The 21,609-nt window shown below is 45.3% G+C and overlaps 1 protein-coding gene across 4 annotated transcripts in view; it reads right to left on the bottom strand.

Annotated features, from left to right (window-relative positions):
• Positions 1 to 21,609, bottom strand: part of TAFA1 (TAFA chemokine like family member 1) — a 647,736-nt gene that overhangs the window by 20,074 nt on the left and 606,053 nt on the right. For all 4 annotated transcript variants that reach the window (XR_011024039.1, XM_068253830.1, XM_068253829.1 and 1 more), the window contains one exon: positions 16,432 to 16,556. Coding sequence is in view for 3 of the 4 variants with exons in the window: in XM_068253830.1 (XP_068109931.1) it covers positions 16,432 to 16,556 (125 nt within the window). In the remaining variant the exon portion in view is untranslated. The remainder of the gene's footprint in view (positions 1 to 16,431; positions 16,557 to 21,609) is intronic.

The raw sequence follows: 21,609 nt of genomic DNA, 5'->3' as shown, positions 1-21,609 counted from the left end.
AACATGCCTCTCCAGCTGTTAAGGAACTACAAGTCCCACAATGCATTGCAGGAGTCTGACAACCACAGTCATGATTCATAAAGGCAAATGCATTGTGGGAATTGTAGTTCTTTAACAGCTGAACAGCCAAGTTTGCAGATCACTGCACTAAGCCCCCATAGTGTGAATGCACCCTTAGTGGCAGAGGCAGCATTATGAGGGCTGTCACTTGCATCCTGCTGTTCTGCCTTAAGTGCCATCTTAGGATGTAATATTCCCCTCTGGCACCCTGCAAGGCCCTGTAATAACGGAATTATCTTTTCAAGCGGGCGGAGCTGTAGCACGCAAGCTGTGTTGGCCTGCCCACTCCCCTGATAGTGTCACAAGATGGTGTTGGCCCGCCCCACCCCCCTGGTGCCAGGTTGCCTCCTCGTTTAAGAGCAAGGAGGGTCAGACTCTTCGGATCGCCACCACTGCAATTTCACAGCCAACACCTCAAATGAAAAAAAAAGTGCTGGGAGTGGATGATCGTGAAATGGCATTGGAAAGGGTTAAGATATTCATTGCTCATTGCTTTATTTGGTGGGGAAAAACAACATTACCCTTCCTCTACCCTATGTTTTTGCTAATCAGGGGATGGATAGATATTTCAAAATTCCATATTTCACAGCATCAGAGGACTACCCCCTATAGTTTACAATGCCGGCTGATGAAAGTTTTCAATCTATAGATCCAATTCAAATCCATAGCGTCTGCTTCAAATTGAGAGTGCTCTGATTGCCATTAGTGTGTTCTGCCCTGGAGTTGTGATATCCAGCGTCTCATCGACCACCACTGTTGTGTTTTATGCTAGAATGTAAATGCTCCACCTGTGTCGCCACACTTATGTGTTCTGGAGGACACTGTAAGTATAGCACTATAATTCTGGATGTACCGTACCTCTGGTCTATATGAGGACTGCGTTTCAGCTAGAAATGCATTTTAACACAGGGTTAAAATAACTTTGATTATTTTTTTATTACCATGGGGGTATTTTGATGAATCATAGTCCTTGTATTGTTTTTAATTACTGTGCATTTATTAACGTTCAGCAGGAGCGGCGCTACCATGAAGCAGACTGGATCATGTGAATCAGGGCAGCAGACTGTAGGGGGCAGCATCAGCTCTGCACTCACCTTATCGTTTTCAGTCTCCCCCTCCCCTCTGCTGCTTCTGCCTGACTCACAGAGGTTGCCTGATGTGAGTCTGTGTGTGTTGGCATGCCTCCTAATTAAATATGCATTGCTTTTTGCTAGCCTCTCCTCCATGTGCCATTCTGCCATGTGCACATCTGGGACATCATGTCTCGCTCCATCCGCCAATGCCATGTTGCACCGCAGACTGTCCAGGAGTTGGTGGATGCTTTAGTCCAGGTCTGAGAGGAGATCATTTAGGTCAGAGGTCCTCAACCCTGTCCTCAAGGGGTTCGCAGGTTCAAGAGGTAGTTAGTCCGTTCTGCTGAGACACTAATTACCTCACCTGTGCATGTTTGTGGTTTTCTGCAAAACATGCACTGTTGAGGACAGAGTTGGGGAACTCTGCTTTAGGAGACCATCTGCAAATTTATCAGGAGCATGCCCAGGCATTGCAGGGAGGTCATACAGGCACGTGGAGGCCACACGTATTACTGAGGCTCATTTTGTCTTATTTTTCTCTATTAAGGGCATTACATCAACGCTGTATCAGCCTATAGATTTGGTGGTTTTTTTTCAGTTTAATTTTGAGCATGACTCCAAATCCAGATGGATTTATAAATTTGATTTCCTTTGATAATTTTGGTGTGATTGTGTTGTCAGCATTTTCAACAATGTAAAGAACGAAACATTAAATAAGAATAGTGCATTCATTCAGATCTAATATGTCTTATTTTTGTGCTCCCTTTATTTTTGATATATATATATGTCTCTACCAGCTTTGCACCTCTAGAGACTGAAATCCTTGCCCATTCTTCTTTGCAAAACAGCTCCAGCTCAGTCAGATTAGATGGACAGCGTTTGTGAACAGCCGTTTTCAGATCTTGCCACAGATTCTCGATTGGATTTAGATCTGGACTTTGACTGGGCCATTCTAACACATCGATATGTTTTGTTTTAAACTATTCCATTGTTGCCCTGGCTTTATGTTTAGGGTCATTGTCCTGCTGGAAGGTGAACCTCCGCCCCAGTCTCAAGTCTTTTGCAGTCTCCAAGACGTCTTCTTCTAAGTTTGCCCTGTATTTGGCTCCATCCATCTTCCCATCAACTCTGACCAGCTTCCCTGTCCCTGCTGAAGAGATGCATCCCCCGAGCATGATGCTGCCACCACCATATTTGACAGTGGGGATGGTGTGTTCAGAGTGATGTGCAGTGTTAGTTTTCCGCCACTCATAGCGTTTTGCATTTTGGCCAAAAAGTTCCATGTTGGTCTCATCTGACCAGAGCACCTTCTTCCACATGGTTGCTGTGTCCCCCACATGGCTTGTGGCAAACTGCAAACAGGACTTCTTATGCTTTCTGTTAACAATGCCTTTCTTCTTGCCACTCTTCCATAAAGGCCAACTTTGTACAGTGCATGGCTAATAGTTGTCCTATGGACAGAGTCTCCCACCTGAGCTGTAGATCTCTGCAGCTCGTCCAGAGTCACCATGGGCCTCTTGACTGCATTTCTGATCAGCGCTCTCCTTCTTCGGCCTGTGAGTTTAGGTGGATGGCCTTGTCTTGGTAGGTTTACAGGTGTGCCATACTCCTTCCATTTCTGAATGATTGCTTTAACAGTGCTCCGTGGGATGTTCAAGGCTTTGGAAATCTTATTGTAGCCTAAGCCTGCTTTAAATTTCTCAATAACTTGATCCCTGACCTGTCTTGTGTGTTCTTTGGACTTCACAGTGTTGTTGCTCCCAATATTCTCTTAGACAACCTCTGAGGCCCTCACAGAGCAGCTGTTTTTGTACTGACATTAGATTACACACAGGTGCACTCTATTTACTCATTAGCACTCATCAGGCAATGTCTATAGGCAACTGACTGCACTCAGATCAAAGGGGGCCAAATAATTACGCACACCCCACTTTGCAGTTATTTATTTGTAAAAAAATGTTTGGAATCATGTATGATTTTCGTTCCACTTCTCATGTGTACACCACTTTGTATTGGTCTTTCATGTGGAATTCCAATAAAATTGATTCATGTTTGTGGCAGTAATGTGACAAAATGTGGAAAACTTCAAGGGGGCTGAATACTTTTGCAACCCACTGTGTGTATATATATATATATATATATATATATATATATATATATATATATCCCTAATATTAAGTATGAAATATTCCATTCTATCGCATGTATACAAATGCATAACTGTTGCTGTTTTTCAGTGTTGAATTATAGATCCTGTACTATATATTATGGGGATGTAACTGCCTTTAAATGTTGAGATGAATGTATCAGAAATTGCTAGGCATGTAAGTCAATACCAATCACAGTGCAGACTATTATATCAATCCATATCTTACATTATTCATTTTTATAAAATGTATAAAATGTATTATCAATATTTTCCTTAGATTGTGTAATGAATGTGACCAATGTAAAGCCTTCAATCAATCTTGATAGTCTTAAATCTAAAAAACCATTTGGTTTGTTTTTTTAACAGCTGTTTATCCAGGTCATCCGTTCTGCCACTTCTGTAGGCCCCGGAAGGTTAAATCACTTATCTCTCCAAGATGTTAGTCTTTTATATGCTGCACTGATGGCATAGCCGGCCTTTGATATGAGCGACGGGAGCGGTCGCTCAGGGCGCCAGCTTCCAAGGGGGCGCCTATAGCTGGTTGCCTATACTGAGGGCACCTACACCTGATTTCCTAAACTGGGGGCACCTATAGCTGGCTATCTTTACTGAGAGCACTAACACCTGGCTACCTATACTGAAGGCACCTACGCCTGGCTACCTATGGTGTTGCATGCTGGTTCTGGGGCCCCGGGCAGTGAGAGTTCCTGGGGCCCCAGGCTGGCTTGTGCACCATTATTGTTTTTAAATTTGAATGTAGATTCCCATGCAGTTTAGTTAGGAGGGGGGCAGATGAGAGGGTATATCCTGCACGCTGGTGCCCCCTGCTGGCCATATAGCCATTGTCTATATGCAACTGAAACCCTCTCCTATGACTAGCTGAGTAGCTCAGCTTCTGTTTGAATCAATCACTGCAGACTAGGTGTCATGTGTATGTGCACTTCTTGATTGGCTTACAAGCAGCCTGCAGGCTCTATATAAGCAGCAGAGAACTGTTTGGGAAGTGAGTTTCTCCTGTGTGTTTGGTAAGTTTCAGAGCAGTTGGGGACAAGCTCCTGGGTGTGGCAGATCCAGGGCTTGGCTGCGCTCACATATGGTGTTGCATGCTGGTTCTGGGGCCCCGGGCAGTGAGAGTTCCTGGGGCCCCAGGCTGGCTTGTGCACCATTATTGTTTTTAAATTTTAATGTAGATTCCCATGCAGTTTAGTTAGGAGGGGGGCAGATGAGAGGGTATATCCTGCACGCTGGTGCCCCCTGCTGGCCATATAGCCATTGTCTATATGCAACTGAAACCCTCTCCTATGACTAGCTGAGTAGCTCAGCTTCTGTTTGAATCAATCACTGCAGACTAGGTGTCATGTGTATGTGCACTTCTTGATTGGCTTACAAGCAGCCTGCAGGCTCTATATAAGCAGCAGAGAACTGTTTGGGAAGTGAGTTTCTCCTGTGTGTTTGGTAAGTTTCAGAGCAGTTGGGGACAAGCTCCTGGGTGTGGCAGATCCAGGGCTTGGCTGCGCTCACATATGGTGTTGCATGCTGGTTCTGGGGCCCCGGGCAGTGAGAGTTCCTGGGGCCCCAGGCTGGCTTGTGCACCATTATTGTTTTTAAATTTTAATGTAGATTCCCATGCAGTTTAGTTAGGAGGGGGGCAGATGAGAGGGTATATCCTGCACGCTGGTGCCCCCTGCTGGCCATATAGCCATTGTCTATATGCAACTGAAACCCTCTCCTATGACTAGCTGAGTAGCTCAGCTTCTGTTTGAATCAATCACTGCAGACTAGGTGTCATGTGTATGTGCACTTCTTGATTGGATTACAAGCAGCCTGCAGGCTCTATATAAGCAGCAGAGAACTGTTTGGGAAGTGAGTTTCTCCTGTGTGTTTGGTAAGTTTCAGAGCAGTTGGGGACAAGCTCCTGGGTGTGGCAGATCCAGGGCTTGGCTGCGCTCACATATGGTGTTGCATGCTGGTTCTGGGGCCCCGGGCAGTGAGAGTTCCTGGGGCCCCAGGCTGGCTTGTGCACCATTATTGTTTTTAAATTTTAATGTAGATTCCCATGCAGTTTAGTTAGGAGGGGGGCAGATGAGAGGGTATATCCTGCACGCTGGTGCCCCCTGCTGGCCATATAGCCATTGTCTATATGCAACTGAAACCCTCTCCTATGACTAGCTGAGTAGCTCAGCTTCTGTTTGAATCAATCACTGCAGACTAGGTGTCATGTGTATGTGCACTTCTTGATTGGCTTACAAGCAGCCTGCAGGCTCTATATAAGCAGCAGAGAACTGTTTGGGAAGTGAGTTTCTCCTGTGTGTTTGGTAAGTTTCAGAGCAGTTGGGGACAAGCTCCTGGGTGTGGCAGATCCAGGGCTTGGCTGCGCTCACATATGGTGTTGCATGCTGGTTCTGGGGCCCCGGGCAGTGAGAGTTCCTGGGGCCCCAGGCTGGCTTGTGCACCATTATTGTTTTTAAATTTTAATGTAGATTCCCATGCAGTTTAGTTAGGAGGGGGGCAGATGAGAGGGTATATCCTGCACGCTGGTGCCCCCTGCTGGCCATATAGCCATTGTCTATATGCAACTGAAACCCTCTCCTATGACTAGCTGAGTAGCTCAGCTTCTGTTTGAATCAATCACTGCAGACTAGGTGTCATGTGTATGTGCACTTCTTGATTGGCTTACAAGCAGCCTGCAGGCTCTATATAAGCAGCAGAGAACTGTTTGGGAAGTGAGTTTCTCCTGTGTGTTTGGTAAGTTTCAGAGCAGTTGGGGACAAGCTCCTGGGTGTGGCAGATCCAGGGCTTGGCTGCGCTCACATATGGTGTTGCATGCTGGTTCTGGGGCCCCGGGCAGTGAGAGTTCCTGGGGCCCCAGGCTGGCTTGTGCACCATTATTGTTTTTAAATTTTAATGCAGATTCCCATGCAGTTTAGTTAGGAGGGGGGCAGATGAGAGGGTATATCCTGCACGCTGGTGCCCCCTGCTGGCCATATAGCCATTGTCTATATGCAACTGAAACCCTCTCCTATGACTAGCTGAGTAGCTCAGCTTCTGTTTGAATCAATCACTGCAGACTAGGTGTCATGTGTATGTGCACTTCTTGATTGGCTTACAAGCAGCCTGCAGGCTCTATATAAGCAGCAGCGAACTGTTTGGGAAGTGAGTTTCTCCTGTGTGTTTGGTAAGTTTCAGAGCAGTTGGGGACAAGCTCCTGGGTGTGGCAGATCCAGGGCTTGGCTGCGCTCACATATGGTGTTGCATGCTGGTTCTGGGGCCCCGGGCAGTGAGAGTTCCTGGGGCCCCAGGCTGGCTTGTGCACCATTATTGTTTTTAAATTTTAATGTAGATTCCCATGCAGTTTAGTTAGGAGGGGGGCAGATGAGAGGGTATATCCTGCACGCTGGTGCCCCCTGCTGGCCATATAGCCATTGTCTATATGCAACTGAAACCCTCTCCTATGACTAGCTGAGTAGCTCAGCTTCTGTTTGAATCAATCACTGCAGACTAGGTGTCATGTGTATGTGCACTTCTTGATTGGCTTACAAGCAGCCTGCAGGCTCTATATAAGCAGCAGAGAACTGTTTGGGAAGTGAGTTTCTCCTGTGTGTTTGGTAAGTTTCAGAGCAGTTGGGGACAAGCTCCTGGGTGTGGCAGATCCAGGGCTTGGCTGCGCTCACATATGGTGTTGCATGCTGGTTCTGGGGCCCCGGGCAGTGAGAGTTCCTGGGGCCCCAGGCTGGCTTGTGCACCATTATTGTTTTTAAATTTTAATGTAGATTCCCATGCAGTTTAGTTAGGAGGGGGGCAGATGAGAGGGTATATCCTGCACGCTGGTGCCCCCTGCTGGCCATATAGCCATTGTCTATATGCAACTGAAACCCTCTCCTATGACTAGCTGAGTAGCTCAGCTTCTGTTTGAATCAATCACTGCAGACTAGGTGTCATGTGTATGTGCACTTCTTGATTGGCTTACAAGCAGCCTGCAGGCTCTATATAAGCAGCAGAGAACTGTTTGGGAAGTGAGTTTCTCCTGTGTGTTTGGTAAGTTTCAGAGCAGTTGGGGACAAGCTCCTGGGTGTGGCAGATCCAGGGCTTGGCTGCGCTCACATATGGTGTTGCATGCTGGTTCTGGGGCCCCGGGCAGTGAGAGTTCCTGGGGCCCCAGGCTGGCTTGTGCACCATTATTGTTTTTAAATTTTAATGTAGATTCCCATGCAGTTTAGTTAGGAGGGGGGCAGATGAGAGGGTATATCCTGCACGCTGGTGCCCCCTGCTGGCCATATAGCCATTGTCTATATGCAACTGAAACCCTCTCCTATGACTAGCTGAGTAGCTCAGCTTCTGTTTGAATCAATCACTGCAGACTAGGTGTCATGTGTATGTGCACTTCTTGATTGGCTTACAAGCAGCCTGCAGGCTCTATATAAGCAGCAGAGAACTGTTTGGGAAGTGAGTTTCTCCTGTGTGTTTGGTAAGTTTCAGAGCAGTTGGGGACAAGCTCCTGGGTGTGGCAGATCCAGGGCTTGGCTGCGCTCACATATGGTGTTGCATGCTGGTTCTGGGGCCCCGGGCAGTGAGAGTTCCTGGGGCCCCAGGCTGGCTTGTGCACCATTATTGTTTTTAAATTTTAATGGCTACCTATGGGGGGATGGAGACCTTCAACTGACTTCCTATACTGGGGGCACCTATGATTGGCAACATATATTGAGGGCACCTACACATGAGATCCTATACTGGGTGCACCTATACCTGGCTACCTACCTATACTGAGTCTAAGGGCGTTTGGGGATAGCTGCACTGTGGCTATAACGCGTGGTGCAAATTGTCAGTCCTGTGCTAAATGGGGGGGAGGCGGCTAACTGTCCCACTCATTGTTTTTATTAATATTCCTGAAAGGTTCTAGCCTTCATTTTTAAGTGTATTCAGGATAATGCACTCCTTCCATCCATTTGTGGTTATTAATAGTATTTTTTTCTATTATACATACGTGACATGTCACAGAGATCTGAGCATTTCGCATGATATGTCACAACGTCAAAAAGGTTGGGAACCACTGCTCTAGGAGATATCTCAGGAGAAAAGGGGAATTGCATATGGGCCTGTGTGGGTGTATTTGTGCGTGCGTGTGTGTATATGCACGTGGGAAGAGGATGAAGGGGGGGGCACAAAAATCAGTTTTCGCTCAGGGCGCAGTGAAACCTAAGGCCGGCCCTGACTGATGGTTTATATCTGTCATTCCTGCAGTCTACATAGTGTTCCAAAATCTTAATTGTGAAACTTCCTATCAATATAGTAGATGTAGAGTGTGTAGAATGTATGCAATATAGAGTGTCCGGATGTGGGTGACTATTTTGTTGCCTTCTTACTAATAGGATACATCATAGGGTTAATAAGGCTGGTTGGGGGGGGGGGGGTTGGGTGCTGTCATACTACAAACCATGGGATGCAGCTCGATGAATCAACCCCCATAACAGTTTATTCTCCATAGACTGTGCATGCACACGTTTGAAAAAAATATTTTTCAGGCATTGCACTGCCCCACTGCAGTGCATTTATTTCATAAGTAATGTGTGTGGCCAGTCAGACAGTGCAATATTTACCAATTCATACGGGAACTTGCACAATTGTCTATTTACTTTAGTGAAACCAGTCACCACCAATGGTGTACAGGGAGCCTTGGGGATCAGCAATTTCTTGACATCACAGTCACATCACCAGCCGAGTAACACTCGGTCACATTCTGCTCAGTGATTGTGGCCACAACAAGCTTATTAAGGCCAAGGGATTGCAAATTGTAATTCTTTGGCTCAGAAAGGTCCCTACTGTCATAATGTTAGTTGAAATGTTGTAAATAGAAATCTCTTAGTTTTCTTGCTTCACTGCAATAAAACAAGACTATTTCTTAGCTATAAAATTATGCATTAAACCAGTAAATGCAGTATTCAAGTGTACTGTATTATTTCTTATTTCCAAAAGTGAAAAAATGGTAATAAAAATAAATGTTGTAGCACTCAAATGAATAAATAAAACAAAAATGCAAAAATATGACTATGGTAACATTTATACACACACCTGGACATAGGCAAAAAAAACAAACATCTTGTTGAGGTCTGGGTTTGGAAGAGCAGTGTAGCGGCTGTATAGCATTACGCACAATTTACATTGACTTTGAGTGCGAAAGACATGGAAATTGTATTGTTTACCCTTAATTTCTTCCCCAGTGTTCTTTTTATGTATCTTCACTTCTTCAGTATTTTTTTGTGACTTCAGTGCTTTTCGATCGTTTTCATCTCTAGCTATTTATTATGAAATGTTTGTAAGGTCCCAACCATACCGAATAAACTTAAAGAGAAACTCCAACCAAGATTTGAACTTTATCCCAATCAGTAGCTGATACCCCCTTTTACATGAGAAATAGAATGATTTTCACAAACAGACCATCAGGGGGCGCTGTGTGACTAATTTTGTGCTGAAACCCCTCCCACAAGAGGCTCGGCTCTGAATACCGCGGTACTCTGGGCAAACTGCCACAATGTAACAATGTTCACAGACAGGAAATGGCTGTTTAAAGCTGCCTGTAACAGCCAGAGCAGCTAGAAACAGCTACATAACTTGCCCACAGTAACAATGTCACCATGTAATACATGTCAGAATGTGAATCTGGGAGAGGAAAGATTTTACAATGAGCAAACACTGACTAAGGCCCCGTTCACACTTGCGGTTTTGTCAAAACCGCACCGGAGCCGGACCGGACCTGATCCGCACGGTTCCTATCCGGATCCGGTCCGGATCCGGTCCGTTTGCATCCGGTTTCCGTGCGGTGTGAACACGGTTGCGGTCCGGATCCGGTTTCTTAAGGAGATAACATCCAGTAAATACCTGGGGTCTGGGAGGTCAGCAGAAGGGTCTGGGGTCATTGTTGGAGACAGGTGGACGTGTGGAGACCATCCGTGGATACAGAGACTGCAGTTGGGACCATGGATCCAGGCATTTTTTACTCGTAAACCTGGGAATTCTCTCCTTCCTGTTGTTCGCCTCCTCGTTATCAGACATCAGACATGTTGCTGCCAAAACGAGCTCCAGCATGAAATCGCTGCTGCCCCACTCTTTGAACGCTGGGCCCATGTGGTCCCCATCCAAAATGCATAGGAAGTGGGGTAGAACGTCCGGTTTTTGTAGCCAGTGTGTTGTGCGCTCTCCGGCTCTCATTGCTTTGTATTGGCCGGATGGTGCAGTCTGGCTCCGCTCTGGATACGGCTGCCGGAGGAGCCGGACCAAAAAATAGCGCATGTTGGAACGGACGCCGGAGTCCGGATCCGGTCCGGATCCGGTCCGGCTCCGGTCCGGCAGAACGGACGCATGTGAACGGACGCATAGGCTTTCATTGCTATTGCCGTGCGTCCGTTCCGTCCGTTCTGCAAGCGGTCTGGCTCCGGCACGGCGATTCCGAACGGCCACCGCTAATGTGAACCGGGCCTAAATCATTTATACATAATTATTGTAAAAATGAAGCCATTTTTTTTATTAAATTATTTTCACTGGAGTTCCTCTTTAAGCTTAGAAACTCAAGTCTTATAATGTACAGAATATCAAATGATAATTGGACTGTACTGACATTTAAATTGGCACGTGTTCATATTATTATAAAACAATGCAACTATAGATACTAGATATGTTTGTGGAAAAATACCTAAAAAAACCTTTACATTATTCCACCTAACTTTTCTCAATAAAGAGATATTTTTAAACTAAAAAAAAAAACTTTATGTGGTATAGCCTTTGCTTAGTTTTATTCTTTTTCATTTTTCTTTTGTATTATATAACTTGTAAATAAAAATCTATAAAAAAAGATAAAATAAAAAAAGGTACAGTATCCATACTTAACATTTTCCTTCTCCCTAGGTGCAAAGAGCCATAGCCGTGCTTTGACCTGACCGGAGCGGTCGCTCAGGACGCCGGCTTCCAAGGGGGTGCCTATAGCTGGTCACCTATACTGAGGGCACCTACACCTGATTTCCTATACTGGGGGCACCTATAGCTGGCTATCTTTACTGAGGGCACCAACACCTGGCTGCCTATACTCGAGGCACCTACGCCTGGCTACCTATGGGGGGATGGAGACCTTCAACTGACTTCCTATACTGGGGCACCTAAGCTTGGCAACCTATATCGAGGGCACCTACACATGAGATCCTATACTGGGGCACCTATACCTGGCTACCTACCTATACTAAATCTGAGGGCATTTTTTTGGGGGGGGGAGGGCGCACTGTGGCTACAGTATAACGCGTGGTGCAAATTGTCGTCACTGTGCTATCATTCTAGATGGAGAAGGGGAGGGGGGGCGGTGGCTAACTGTCCAACTGATTGTTTTTATTAATATTCCTGAAAGGTTCTAGCCTTAATTTTTAAGTGTATTCAGGATAATGCACTCTTTCCATCCATTCGCGGTTATTAACCTCCTTAGCGGTAACCCCGTGCTGGACACGGGGTAAGCCGCCGGAGGGTGCCGCTCAGGCCCTTCTGGGCCGATTTTCATAATTTTGTTTTTGCTGGACGCAGCTAGCACTTTGCTAGCTGCGCCAGCACTCTGATCGCCGCCGGCCCCCGCCCGATCGCCGCTATCTGATGCGGTGCGCGCCCCCCCCCCCCAGACCCCGTGCGCTGCCTGGCCAATCAGTGCCAGGCAGCGCCGAGGGGTTGTTCGGGACTCCCAATGACGTCCCGTCATCCCGCCCCGTCGCCATGGCGAGGAGGCGATCGGCGGGGCTGGGGGGATGCCGCTGAGCAGCGGCTATCATGTAGCGAGCCCTGGGCTCGCTACATGATTTAAAAAAAATAAAAATAAAAAAAACTGCTGCGCTCCCCCCTGGCGGAATTTTTCATACCGCCAGTGGGGTTAATAGTATTTTTTTCTATTATACATATGTGATGTGTCACGACATCAAAAAGGTTGGGAACCACTGTCCTAGGAGATATCTCAGGAGAAAAGGTGACTTGCATATGAGCCTGTGTGTGTGCGCGCATGCGCGAATAGGATGAAGGGGGGCACAAAAATCCGGTTTCGCTCACGGCGCTGTGAAACCTAAGGCCGCCCCTGCGAAGAGTTATGTTTGAACACCAATCTCTGATGCGGCTGGATGGCTTCCACGATCACGTGATTCCCAAACTTCCAGTTTCCGCTTTTCTGCGGTTCATGCTGGTTGAACCGGAAGTTCGGGAATCACGTGATTGGGGAAGCCATCCAGCCGCATCAGAGAGCGGAGCTTGCTCGGCGGACGGCGACGCTGTCATTGCCGCAGATAATCCAAGGATATCGGGATTACATCAAGCACTTCATACTTCTGGGCAGATTTGATCGTAGAGGTGGGAAATCACTGATACAGGTACTGTCTTGCCTTACCCCTGAAATACTGTCTTTACAGATTGGTCCGTTTTCTGCGCTAAGGTACTTTGCTTCTCTTTGACTATATTTTGGGGCTTTGGAACCAGCCCACCTCATAGCTGCAGACAGTCCTGCTGCGCTCCCCATTATTGTTTTATTATGTTTGAACACCAAAGTAACTTTTTCCACTATGCAAATATGTGACCTTCCGAATACATATATACATTATGTGGAACATTCTCAGTTTACACTTGTTCTTAGAGTGTTAAATCCCAGCAGACTCATCATAAGCCAAAATATTTTCTCCCCTAAGGAAGTAAACATTGATTCATAAAATGTGTTGAGTATGGGTTATTTTGCAATATATAAGTGATTAAGTATTAAAAAGTTTGTCTCTCTTTACATTGATCCCAAGAATGTATATATGTAGAGTCTTATGGGAAAGTTCTGGTTAAATGATCTCTGCACACACAGGATATTTATGCTGAAGTACTTGTGCTAATGCTTTATAGATGCTTCACTGGATACAAGATGTGAACACTATTTTGATTATTCATTTAGGTGTTTGTGTGATTTATTGTGATGAAACATTAAAATCTGTATTTTGTGTTTACATAACAGATGATCTAGTTCATGATTCAAAATATAATGATCTACTGAGTTTATTGTAAACAATTATTCCCCTTTAGAATCCCACTGACCCACCTACTGAATATATATGTTTTCAATTACTAATATTTGTGATGTGGGTTATAAAACATACATGAGATAAAATCTGACCCATGGACCCTTATGCAATTCACTTTATCTCATGAGGTTTTTTTTTTCCTAGGTGATATTTTCACAACTTGTCATAAAATGAATTTTAAGCCAGCAAGACACAAAACAATACTCAAAATAAGTTTGGTAGTACTTTTTCCCCTATTTGTGGGTGCTTTTTCAATTGCAACATGCTGAAAAGTTAGTTTAAAGAGAAACTTTCTCTATTTTCTCAGATGAAATAATTTTTCCTCTTCTGTGTGAGAAAACGCGGAAAAGCCGCCACGTGTGCTCAGAACAAGGCGGCTGATTCCGCATCCAACGCGGCGGTTTGCACGCGTAGGCCTACATCTGCCAGTATGGCTAAACGCGGAGAAACCGCCGCATGCTCTGATAGCGGTGTGGCTGGTTCCGCGTCCAGCGCGGCGGGTGGTACACAACACATGTCTGGTGTGGCTGGGACTGATAGTCCACACAGGTTCAGAAGGACGCGCGCGCGCGCTGAGAGGCAGAACTTTTATGACAGCCAGAAGGGAGTCAGCTGACCAAGCCGGTCAGCTGACGATTCAACCAGTTCCCATTGGTCCAGCACTTAGGGGAGGCGCTGGAGAGCGCTGTGCTATATATACCGGGTGCTGGTCATTCTCTGGTTGTCTGCCGTTGCGATCACTACGTGGGAGCACTCAGACCTTATTGTCAGAATCTGTGTTACCATTCTATTATACTTCAGACTAGTTCCAGGGTGTTGATGATCACCGACCTCACACCCAAGATTAGGGACTTGTGTTATCATTCTGTTATACTTCAGACTAGTTCCAGGGTGTTGATGATCACGGCCCTCACACCCAAGACTAGGGACTTGTGTTATCATTCTGTTATATGTCAGACTAGTTCCAGGGTGTTGATGATCACGGAGCTCACACCCAAGACTAGGCATTGTTTATTATCTGTTATGACTTACTGCTTTCCTGACCACTCTTCTGTTCACTGATTCGGTACTTCGTTATATCTGATACTCTGTTGCCAAACCCTGCGTGCCTTAGGATTACCGAATCAGCCTCCTGTCTTTGTACTTTGTATGTCCGTGTGTTGCCGACCTGGCTTGCCCGACCTTGAGAACTATCTCCTCAGTTAAGAGATAGTTCACAGATCAGTCAGTGACATCCTCCTATTGGTGTCACTCACGCTCTGGTCCTTTCCTCTCCCAGTCTGACTCCTCCCTGCGGGAGATTCTCAGGCTGCTGAAAGGTACTCATTCTCTAGTGCAGTATTCCTTACTGCCTTTGTACCTGTCCTCCAGATATTGTTCTCAAAGTATTACTGTTGCACCAAACACTCATATCACTCAGGTGTCCAGAGGTTAGTAATATATCTGATTATCGGTGATACTGCAGATCATCAATAATCAGGTATATATCTGTATTTTTGGTGATACTGCAGATCACCAATAATCAAACCCTCTCTGTGTTACACCGATCGTTACATTCTGTTTAACAAAACTTTTTAGCACTTACCAATTAAAAAAGTACCAAAAAGTAGATGAAAAATGTAGTTATGTCCCAGTATTTTCTTTCTTGCTGGGTGTAACGATTTGTGTCAGCAAGAACAGATTTTCTGATTATTGGTGATCTACAGTATCACCAATAATACAGATGCTATACCTGATTATGTAGTGATCTGCAGGATCACCAATAATGCGAGTATAGTGAGACACAAGACCACCAGATCTAAAGATAGGTGTTTGGTGCAACAGTAATACAGATAGAGATACCAACTCCCCCAGAGGAGCTAGTAGAGGGAGATATCTCTATAGAACACAGGGATCAGCACTCCAGCAAGCCGGAGATGCAGATGAACTAGTAATCAGTTCACCCGAGGAGCGGGTGGTGCACAGTAAGACAACGTGTACTGATCACCCGTGGAGCAGGTGATTCAGACTGCACTGCAGCAGGTGATCACCTGAGGGGCAGGAGATCAAGACTGTACTGTAGCTCCTAATCACCTGAGGAGCAGGTGATGAGGACAGTACCGTGGTTACTAGTCACCTGAGGAGCAGGTGATTAAGACTGTACTGCAGCTACTGGTCACCTGAGGAGCAGGTGATTAAGACTGTACTGCAACTACTGGTCACCTGAGGAGCAGGTGATTAAGCTGTACCGAGAATCCCTCACCGGGGACTAGGCTCACTGGTGAGGGCAGGAGAGTCAGACATGCAGATTCGGCAACAAACGGACAGATACGGTACAAAGACAGAAGGCTAAATCAGAGTAGTGTTCAGGCTGAGTCGGCAACAGGATCAGATAGGCAGAAGCACAGAATCAGTAGGCAGAAGAGTAGTCAAGGCTAGCAAAAGGTCATAACAAATGATACAATTCAATTAGTACTTTAGCTATCAACAGAATCTGACTAAGTGTGGATCCCCAGCTCCTGCTGGTTCTAGCACACTTTGGGATCTGACTAAGGTCTGAGTGCTAACACGTAGCATTTGCAACAGCAGATGAGGAGCTACTGACAGGCAGGTCCTATATATACTGAGAGCGCCCCACAGCGCCGCCCCAGTCACTCAGCCAATCAGGAGCACTGCTGGAGTCAGCTGACCGGCCGATCAGCTGACTCCCCTTCTATTCGCATAAAGGTCCTGTCGCCTGGCGCACGCGTGCGTAGCCCTCAGTATATGTGCAACTGAAGGACCAGGCAAAACTCCACCATGTAATTGCGCGGCGGAGGCCGCTGGCTGAGACGCGGAGACAGCCGCCATGCTGCTCACCGCTGTGGCGGCATCTCCGCTATCTATTACACTGGGAGCTTAAAAGACGTTTTATTAAGAAGGTGTTCATTTATCACCTAGGAGAAAACTTAGGAGAAAAGGTGAATGGAATATGGACATCTATCTGATAATATGGGGTATGCCATTGGGTCTTTGTTATATAGATCGCTTTTTTAAAGTGCTTACAATTGACAAATGAATAAATGCTATTATCAATTATATTAATAGTTAAGAAGATACTTACTCTTGTGGTCTTTATCTTATTGCCAGTTGCACACATCCATCCTGAGTTATCTGGGAGAGTCTTACACTCTTCTCCCTCTAAACATGGCTCCATTTCACACCACCACTTCCCAATGACTATTGAAGCTGTAGGGAAAACACAGCAATCATCAAGTTAATGGATACGGTTTTAAAGCAAATCTTTGAGGTTTGCATTGGGACATTTTGGAGACTTATCTTGGAAGAGGGAAGCTCACTTGGTTTCCCCTGTCCTCCTCCACCAGGCTGTTCCAGCACTGAAACGCCCTGAAGATCGCGACATGCAGCTGCACTGTGTCTGCACACAAACACGGACCCGCTCAGGCTTTGTTGGAAAAAGTTGAGTTAGATTGGGTCCGTGCTACGGAGCAGGCGCAGATGACTCACGCATATACAGTAGCATGGACCTGCTCAGGCATCAGTGGAAAAAGGTGAGCCCGATCGGGTCCGTGTTAGTGCACAGATGCAGATGACTCGTCCTCCAAAAGACCGTAGATGGGAGCTTCTTCATGGCTCGCGTGTGCACAGTAGCATGGATGCTATCTAGCTTGGCTTTTTCCACCGATGCCCGAGCGGGTCCGTGCTACTGGGCACGTGCGAGACGTCCACAAGCTTGTGTCTACTGTCTTTTGGGGGACACAGCACTGGAAAAGCCTGGTGGAAGTATACTGGGAAGGTCCCTGGAGGACCCAAAGGTTTCCCTTTACCAAGGTGAGTACCCTTTAATACAAAAATGTATTAACATATCTCAGAACTACACAAAACATTTTGTTATACATAAAATTTAAGTCCAGGCTTCAGCTGCTCTTACATTTTATCACTGTGAAACATTAGTAAGCGTTCTGAAAGCAAGGGCAAAGGAATATGGCTTGGTGTAAAGCACTACCTGGATTTCTCATCTATCTCTGTCATCAGTTCAGTAGATAGCAGAAAGTAAACTTCCTTGCATCCAACCCCTGCAGTGTCTTTAGTTTAAGTGCAATGGCTTATTCATTTCACAGGGCAGAAATACAAACATCCATGGGGATACTGAAGATGCAAATGTTTCAGCTGGTCTAATCACTCCCAACAGCTCAGGAAGACAACTGAAGTAAACACACTCAAACCTCTGCTGCAATTACTGTTAGTTCATAAAATAGAGCTTGTTGAATTACACACAATGATAATTTGGTAGGGAATGCATTTTTTTGCTACGAAAAAGCCAATTGCAACCAATATCAGCCAAGCACTGTCCCTGCATTTGTTGCCCACAGTATTTGATGAACAGTCAACATTGATCAAAAATTCAGTCTGCTGGTATGGATCTCTTCATTAGAGCAAAAGGTAAGCTTTGTTTCTATACTGTAATTCCTGCTGACCGAAAATGCAACTTTTCCATTCCCAGTGCCATTGTCCCTGCATCAATAAACACTAGTCCAATGTTTGTCTCTTGAAACACTACAACTGTTTCAGTAGATAGTAAACTGCAAGGTTTATTGCTTAGTCTGCACTGCAGATGGCAAGTTAGCGGAAGGGGATTGCTGTAATTTGCAGATTACAGAGCTCCATAGACATTAGAGGATGGCTAAACAATCCATCTCAGCTATTGTCTATTGAGATGTGATGTGGGGATGAAGGTTGAGTCAGCAGTTGGTGCTACTGGTACTGCTTTATCTCAAGAGGAGCAAATGCACTTGAGCAGGATTTGAAGCATGTTGTTGATAAGCTGTTCTTCCTGACATTGCGCACGCATTGATGATCCACTACCCCATTGTCATTTTTGATAGAGTGAGTCAAACTGATGAGCTATGTGATTATGAGTTTCCTGCACATGAAAACCTGGCCTAGTCATCCATTAGTTCTGTTACTGCAATGCTAGGAGCATCAAAAGTGCAACCACAAAGCAGCGGGCTGCACAAGCTCAGAGAACAGAACTGCCGAGAGCTGACATTTGCTGCACGGAAGAATCATCTATCCTTGGCTGGAAAAAGTATAGCATTTTTATCTAAAAGTAGGAAAACCTGTAGGTAATCTCCGTGAACTGGATTTACATTGCTAAGCAACTGGAAACTTGTTAAAGATCATGCATAAGATCAGGCAATACTATATATATGCTGGAGGCATACATGTCAAAAGGGCGCCATGGTCATTTCGGTTTCAGGGATATAGCCGCTAGAACAATATGGGTAACATTTCCAATGTTCTACAAATGATTAATGGGTTACATGATAGTAAAATACAGTATCTGTAAAAATTACCAATATTCTACTATCGCTAAATCTAACCTACTCTCAATCAATGCTCACCCCAACCGACCCTCCCTCTGCAATTTCTGTCATTATCTGCACCACCTTCGCTGCTAAAAAAAAAAAAACCTCTGCCGATATCCGTGCCGCCTTATTACGAAATTTTACAGGGGCCTAAATTTTCCTCTGGGTGCCGCAATAGACGCAATGAACATTGCGGTCCATGCACCACCCATTTCACCATAGTGCCACTGCCTATAAAGCATGGCATGCTGCCATTGGGATTTAGACTAACCTCCTTGATGTTTTACAGAGTCTGGTGTGGAAGATCCACCTCATTAGTGCTTATGGAGAACCAGCTCCATATTCCCTGAACTGAAAATAAACCTATTATGAGATAATAAGTTGGATGTGCAGTACTAACGGTATATTAAATATTAGTAACATAGGGCAGAGTCTCATATTTGTATTTTCAGTTTTTAAGACTCAATTCTAAACAACAGCCATAACACTTTGATGTACAATCTGCTTTATTGAGCCACACAATAAACACATGTAATGACCCTTTAAACGTTTTAACACTAAAATCTTATCAGCATTGTTTCCTGAACCACATAAAAGTGTTTTGATTATATCTACTTTTCAGGCTGAATTAGACTTGCTGTTCAAGTGGTTCATTTGCATAAATAGCAGCACAGGTTCTTTAACACTTGCAATGCTAGAAAATAGAAAGTGACTTCAGACAAGTTCTTATTAGGACTAGTACTATACAGTATGTAGCTTTACTTATCTCATCATGCCACAAATCTGTTCACGGGTACCTTAAAGAGAACCCGAGGTGGGATTTTATTATGCTAGTGGGGCACAGAGGCTGGTTGTGAACACTAACACCAGCCTCTGTAGCCCCATGCTGTGCCTCCAAGACCCCCCTGTGCGCCGTTATACCCGGCGCAGTGCTGGCGACACGCAGCGTGTCGCCAGTACAATGTTTACCTAAGCGCTGTCTGTCAGCGCCGCTCCCCCGCCTCCTCCGTATCGGCGCTACCCGCCGCGTCACTTCCCTCCAATCAGCGGGAGGAAGGGACACAAGCGGGTAGCGCCGATACGGAGGAGGCGGGGGAGCGGCGCTGACAGACAGCGCTTAGGTAAACATTGTGCTGGCGACACACTGCGTGTCGCCAGCACTGCGGGGGGTATAGCGGTGCGCAGGGGGGTCTTGGAGGCACACCATGGGGCAACGGAGGCTGGTGTTACTGTGCACAACCAGCCTGTGCCCCACTAGCATAATAAAATCCCACCTCGGGTTCTCTTTAATGCCCATGGCTTTCAAATTAAATGCTCAACAAGCACATATGGGACATAGAGCTTAGGCACTGATGTTCCAACACTGAATAATTGGGTGCTGGATACTGGTGTTGATAATGTAAACCAAATATCATGTGTTTCCCTGCCCCATTGTATAACCCAAGCCTCATCCTTTGTATGACAGCTAATCTTAACCCCTCGACCCTGTAACTGGCTTTAGCTTGTTATCTCCCCTCCCACATTCCTGCTCCTCACTGATTTGCTTAGGGCAGTTTAGTGTAACAGGAGGCTGAGAAGGGAAATACACCTCACCCCCTGCACAAGCTGCTGAAATACGATCTATGCTGTGCTCTCATGTGTTTACAAAGCAAGCTAGATATGACAGTGCGGTTTCTAGGCAAAAAAAAAGAGTAAGGGAGGAAATGACATCAGAATTAGCTTCAGTCAGAGGCAGTAAAGTTGTAAATGCCTGGAACAGTTTTCTCTTTATTTACTATATAAAATTCACTGAAATCAAAACGTGGACAGTACAAAACATATGTTATGTAAATAGAGCAAGTATTTATCAACTTATATATATGTTTTTATTCCTAGGATAGTAGGGCTGTCCCTACTGCTTTAAACCCCATTCTTACTTCATCTTATTGGCCACAAGAAATCTATCTGCTCCTGAGTCCTGCGTCTACATCAGCAACACAATGCAACAAAAGTTCAATGCAGGCTTTTGATCTAAAATAGATTCTAGACTTATTTTTTACCACTGCCAGAAATGTTCTTTTTCTATGTAGAGACCTAACCTCTATACCCATTTATAATGCAGGAGAACCTGCAGACAATTCTATAGCATTGTGCCATATTCCAACTGCAGAGTTAATTTGAAAAGTCTGCTGCTACCGAGAGCACATATGCAGGTCAGGAAAGCAAAATGAATTACTGTACAGAGACCTCCAGTCTAAATTTGGTGGCAAAGGCACAAAGAAGATAAACTTGCCAAAGGCATTTCAACCAGGTGTCAGACTGGAGCATCCAGCTTTACAGGCCAATGACTTTGCAGCTGCAGCGCTTATCCTAAGTTCACATGCAAATCTAGAGCAGCTAGGAAACCTGTTTAGAATATGTTATAGGAGGGGATACACTCTGTCAGACTGTCACACACATCAGCTGTACCTAATGCAATCAACAACTTATTACAGCTGAACTCCAGACAGCTATATATAAGTATCCCAATGTAGCTACGTGTAAAAATGGGAGCGAAATAGCGGTAGTAGAATATCAGTAAAATAACTGATGCTCTATTATCCGCTATAGTAGAATATCAGTCATTTTACTACCACTCTTTGTACCCTAACAATTACACGAACCCTCCCCTATCTATGCCAAACACAAATCCAATTCCACCTTCTCCTAACACTACCCCCCATATATGCCTAACACTAATCATCCCCTAGCAATATCCAACACTAATCCCCCCACCTACTCCTAACACTAACCCTCTTCATCTATGCCAAACACCAACCCTCCCCTATCTATACCTAACACTAATCAACCTCTCCTCTACTAACATTAAAGCGGAATGAAACCCTGCATTTCTTCTTTGCTCTAAAAAATTATTTACAGCATATTATATACAA

The sequence above is a fragment of the Hyperolius riggenbachi genome, chromosome 9 (assembly GCF_040937935.1).
Source record: "Hyperolius riggenbachi isolate aHypRig1 chromosome 9, aHypRig1.pri, whole genome shotgun sequence".
In the NCBI taxonomy this organism is placed as follows: Eukaryota; Metazoa; Chordata; class Amphibia; order Anura; family Hyperoliidae; genus Hyperolius; species Hyperolius riggenbachi.
The sequence above is the reverse complement of the archived record's forward strand: the minus strand, read 5'-3'. Positions and strand labels throughout refer to the sequence as shown.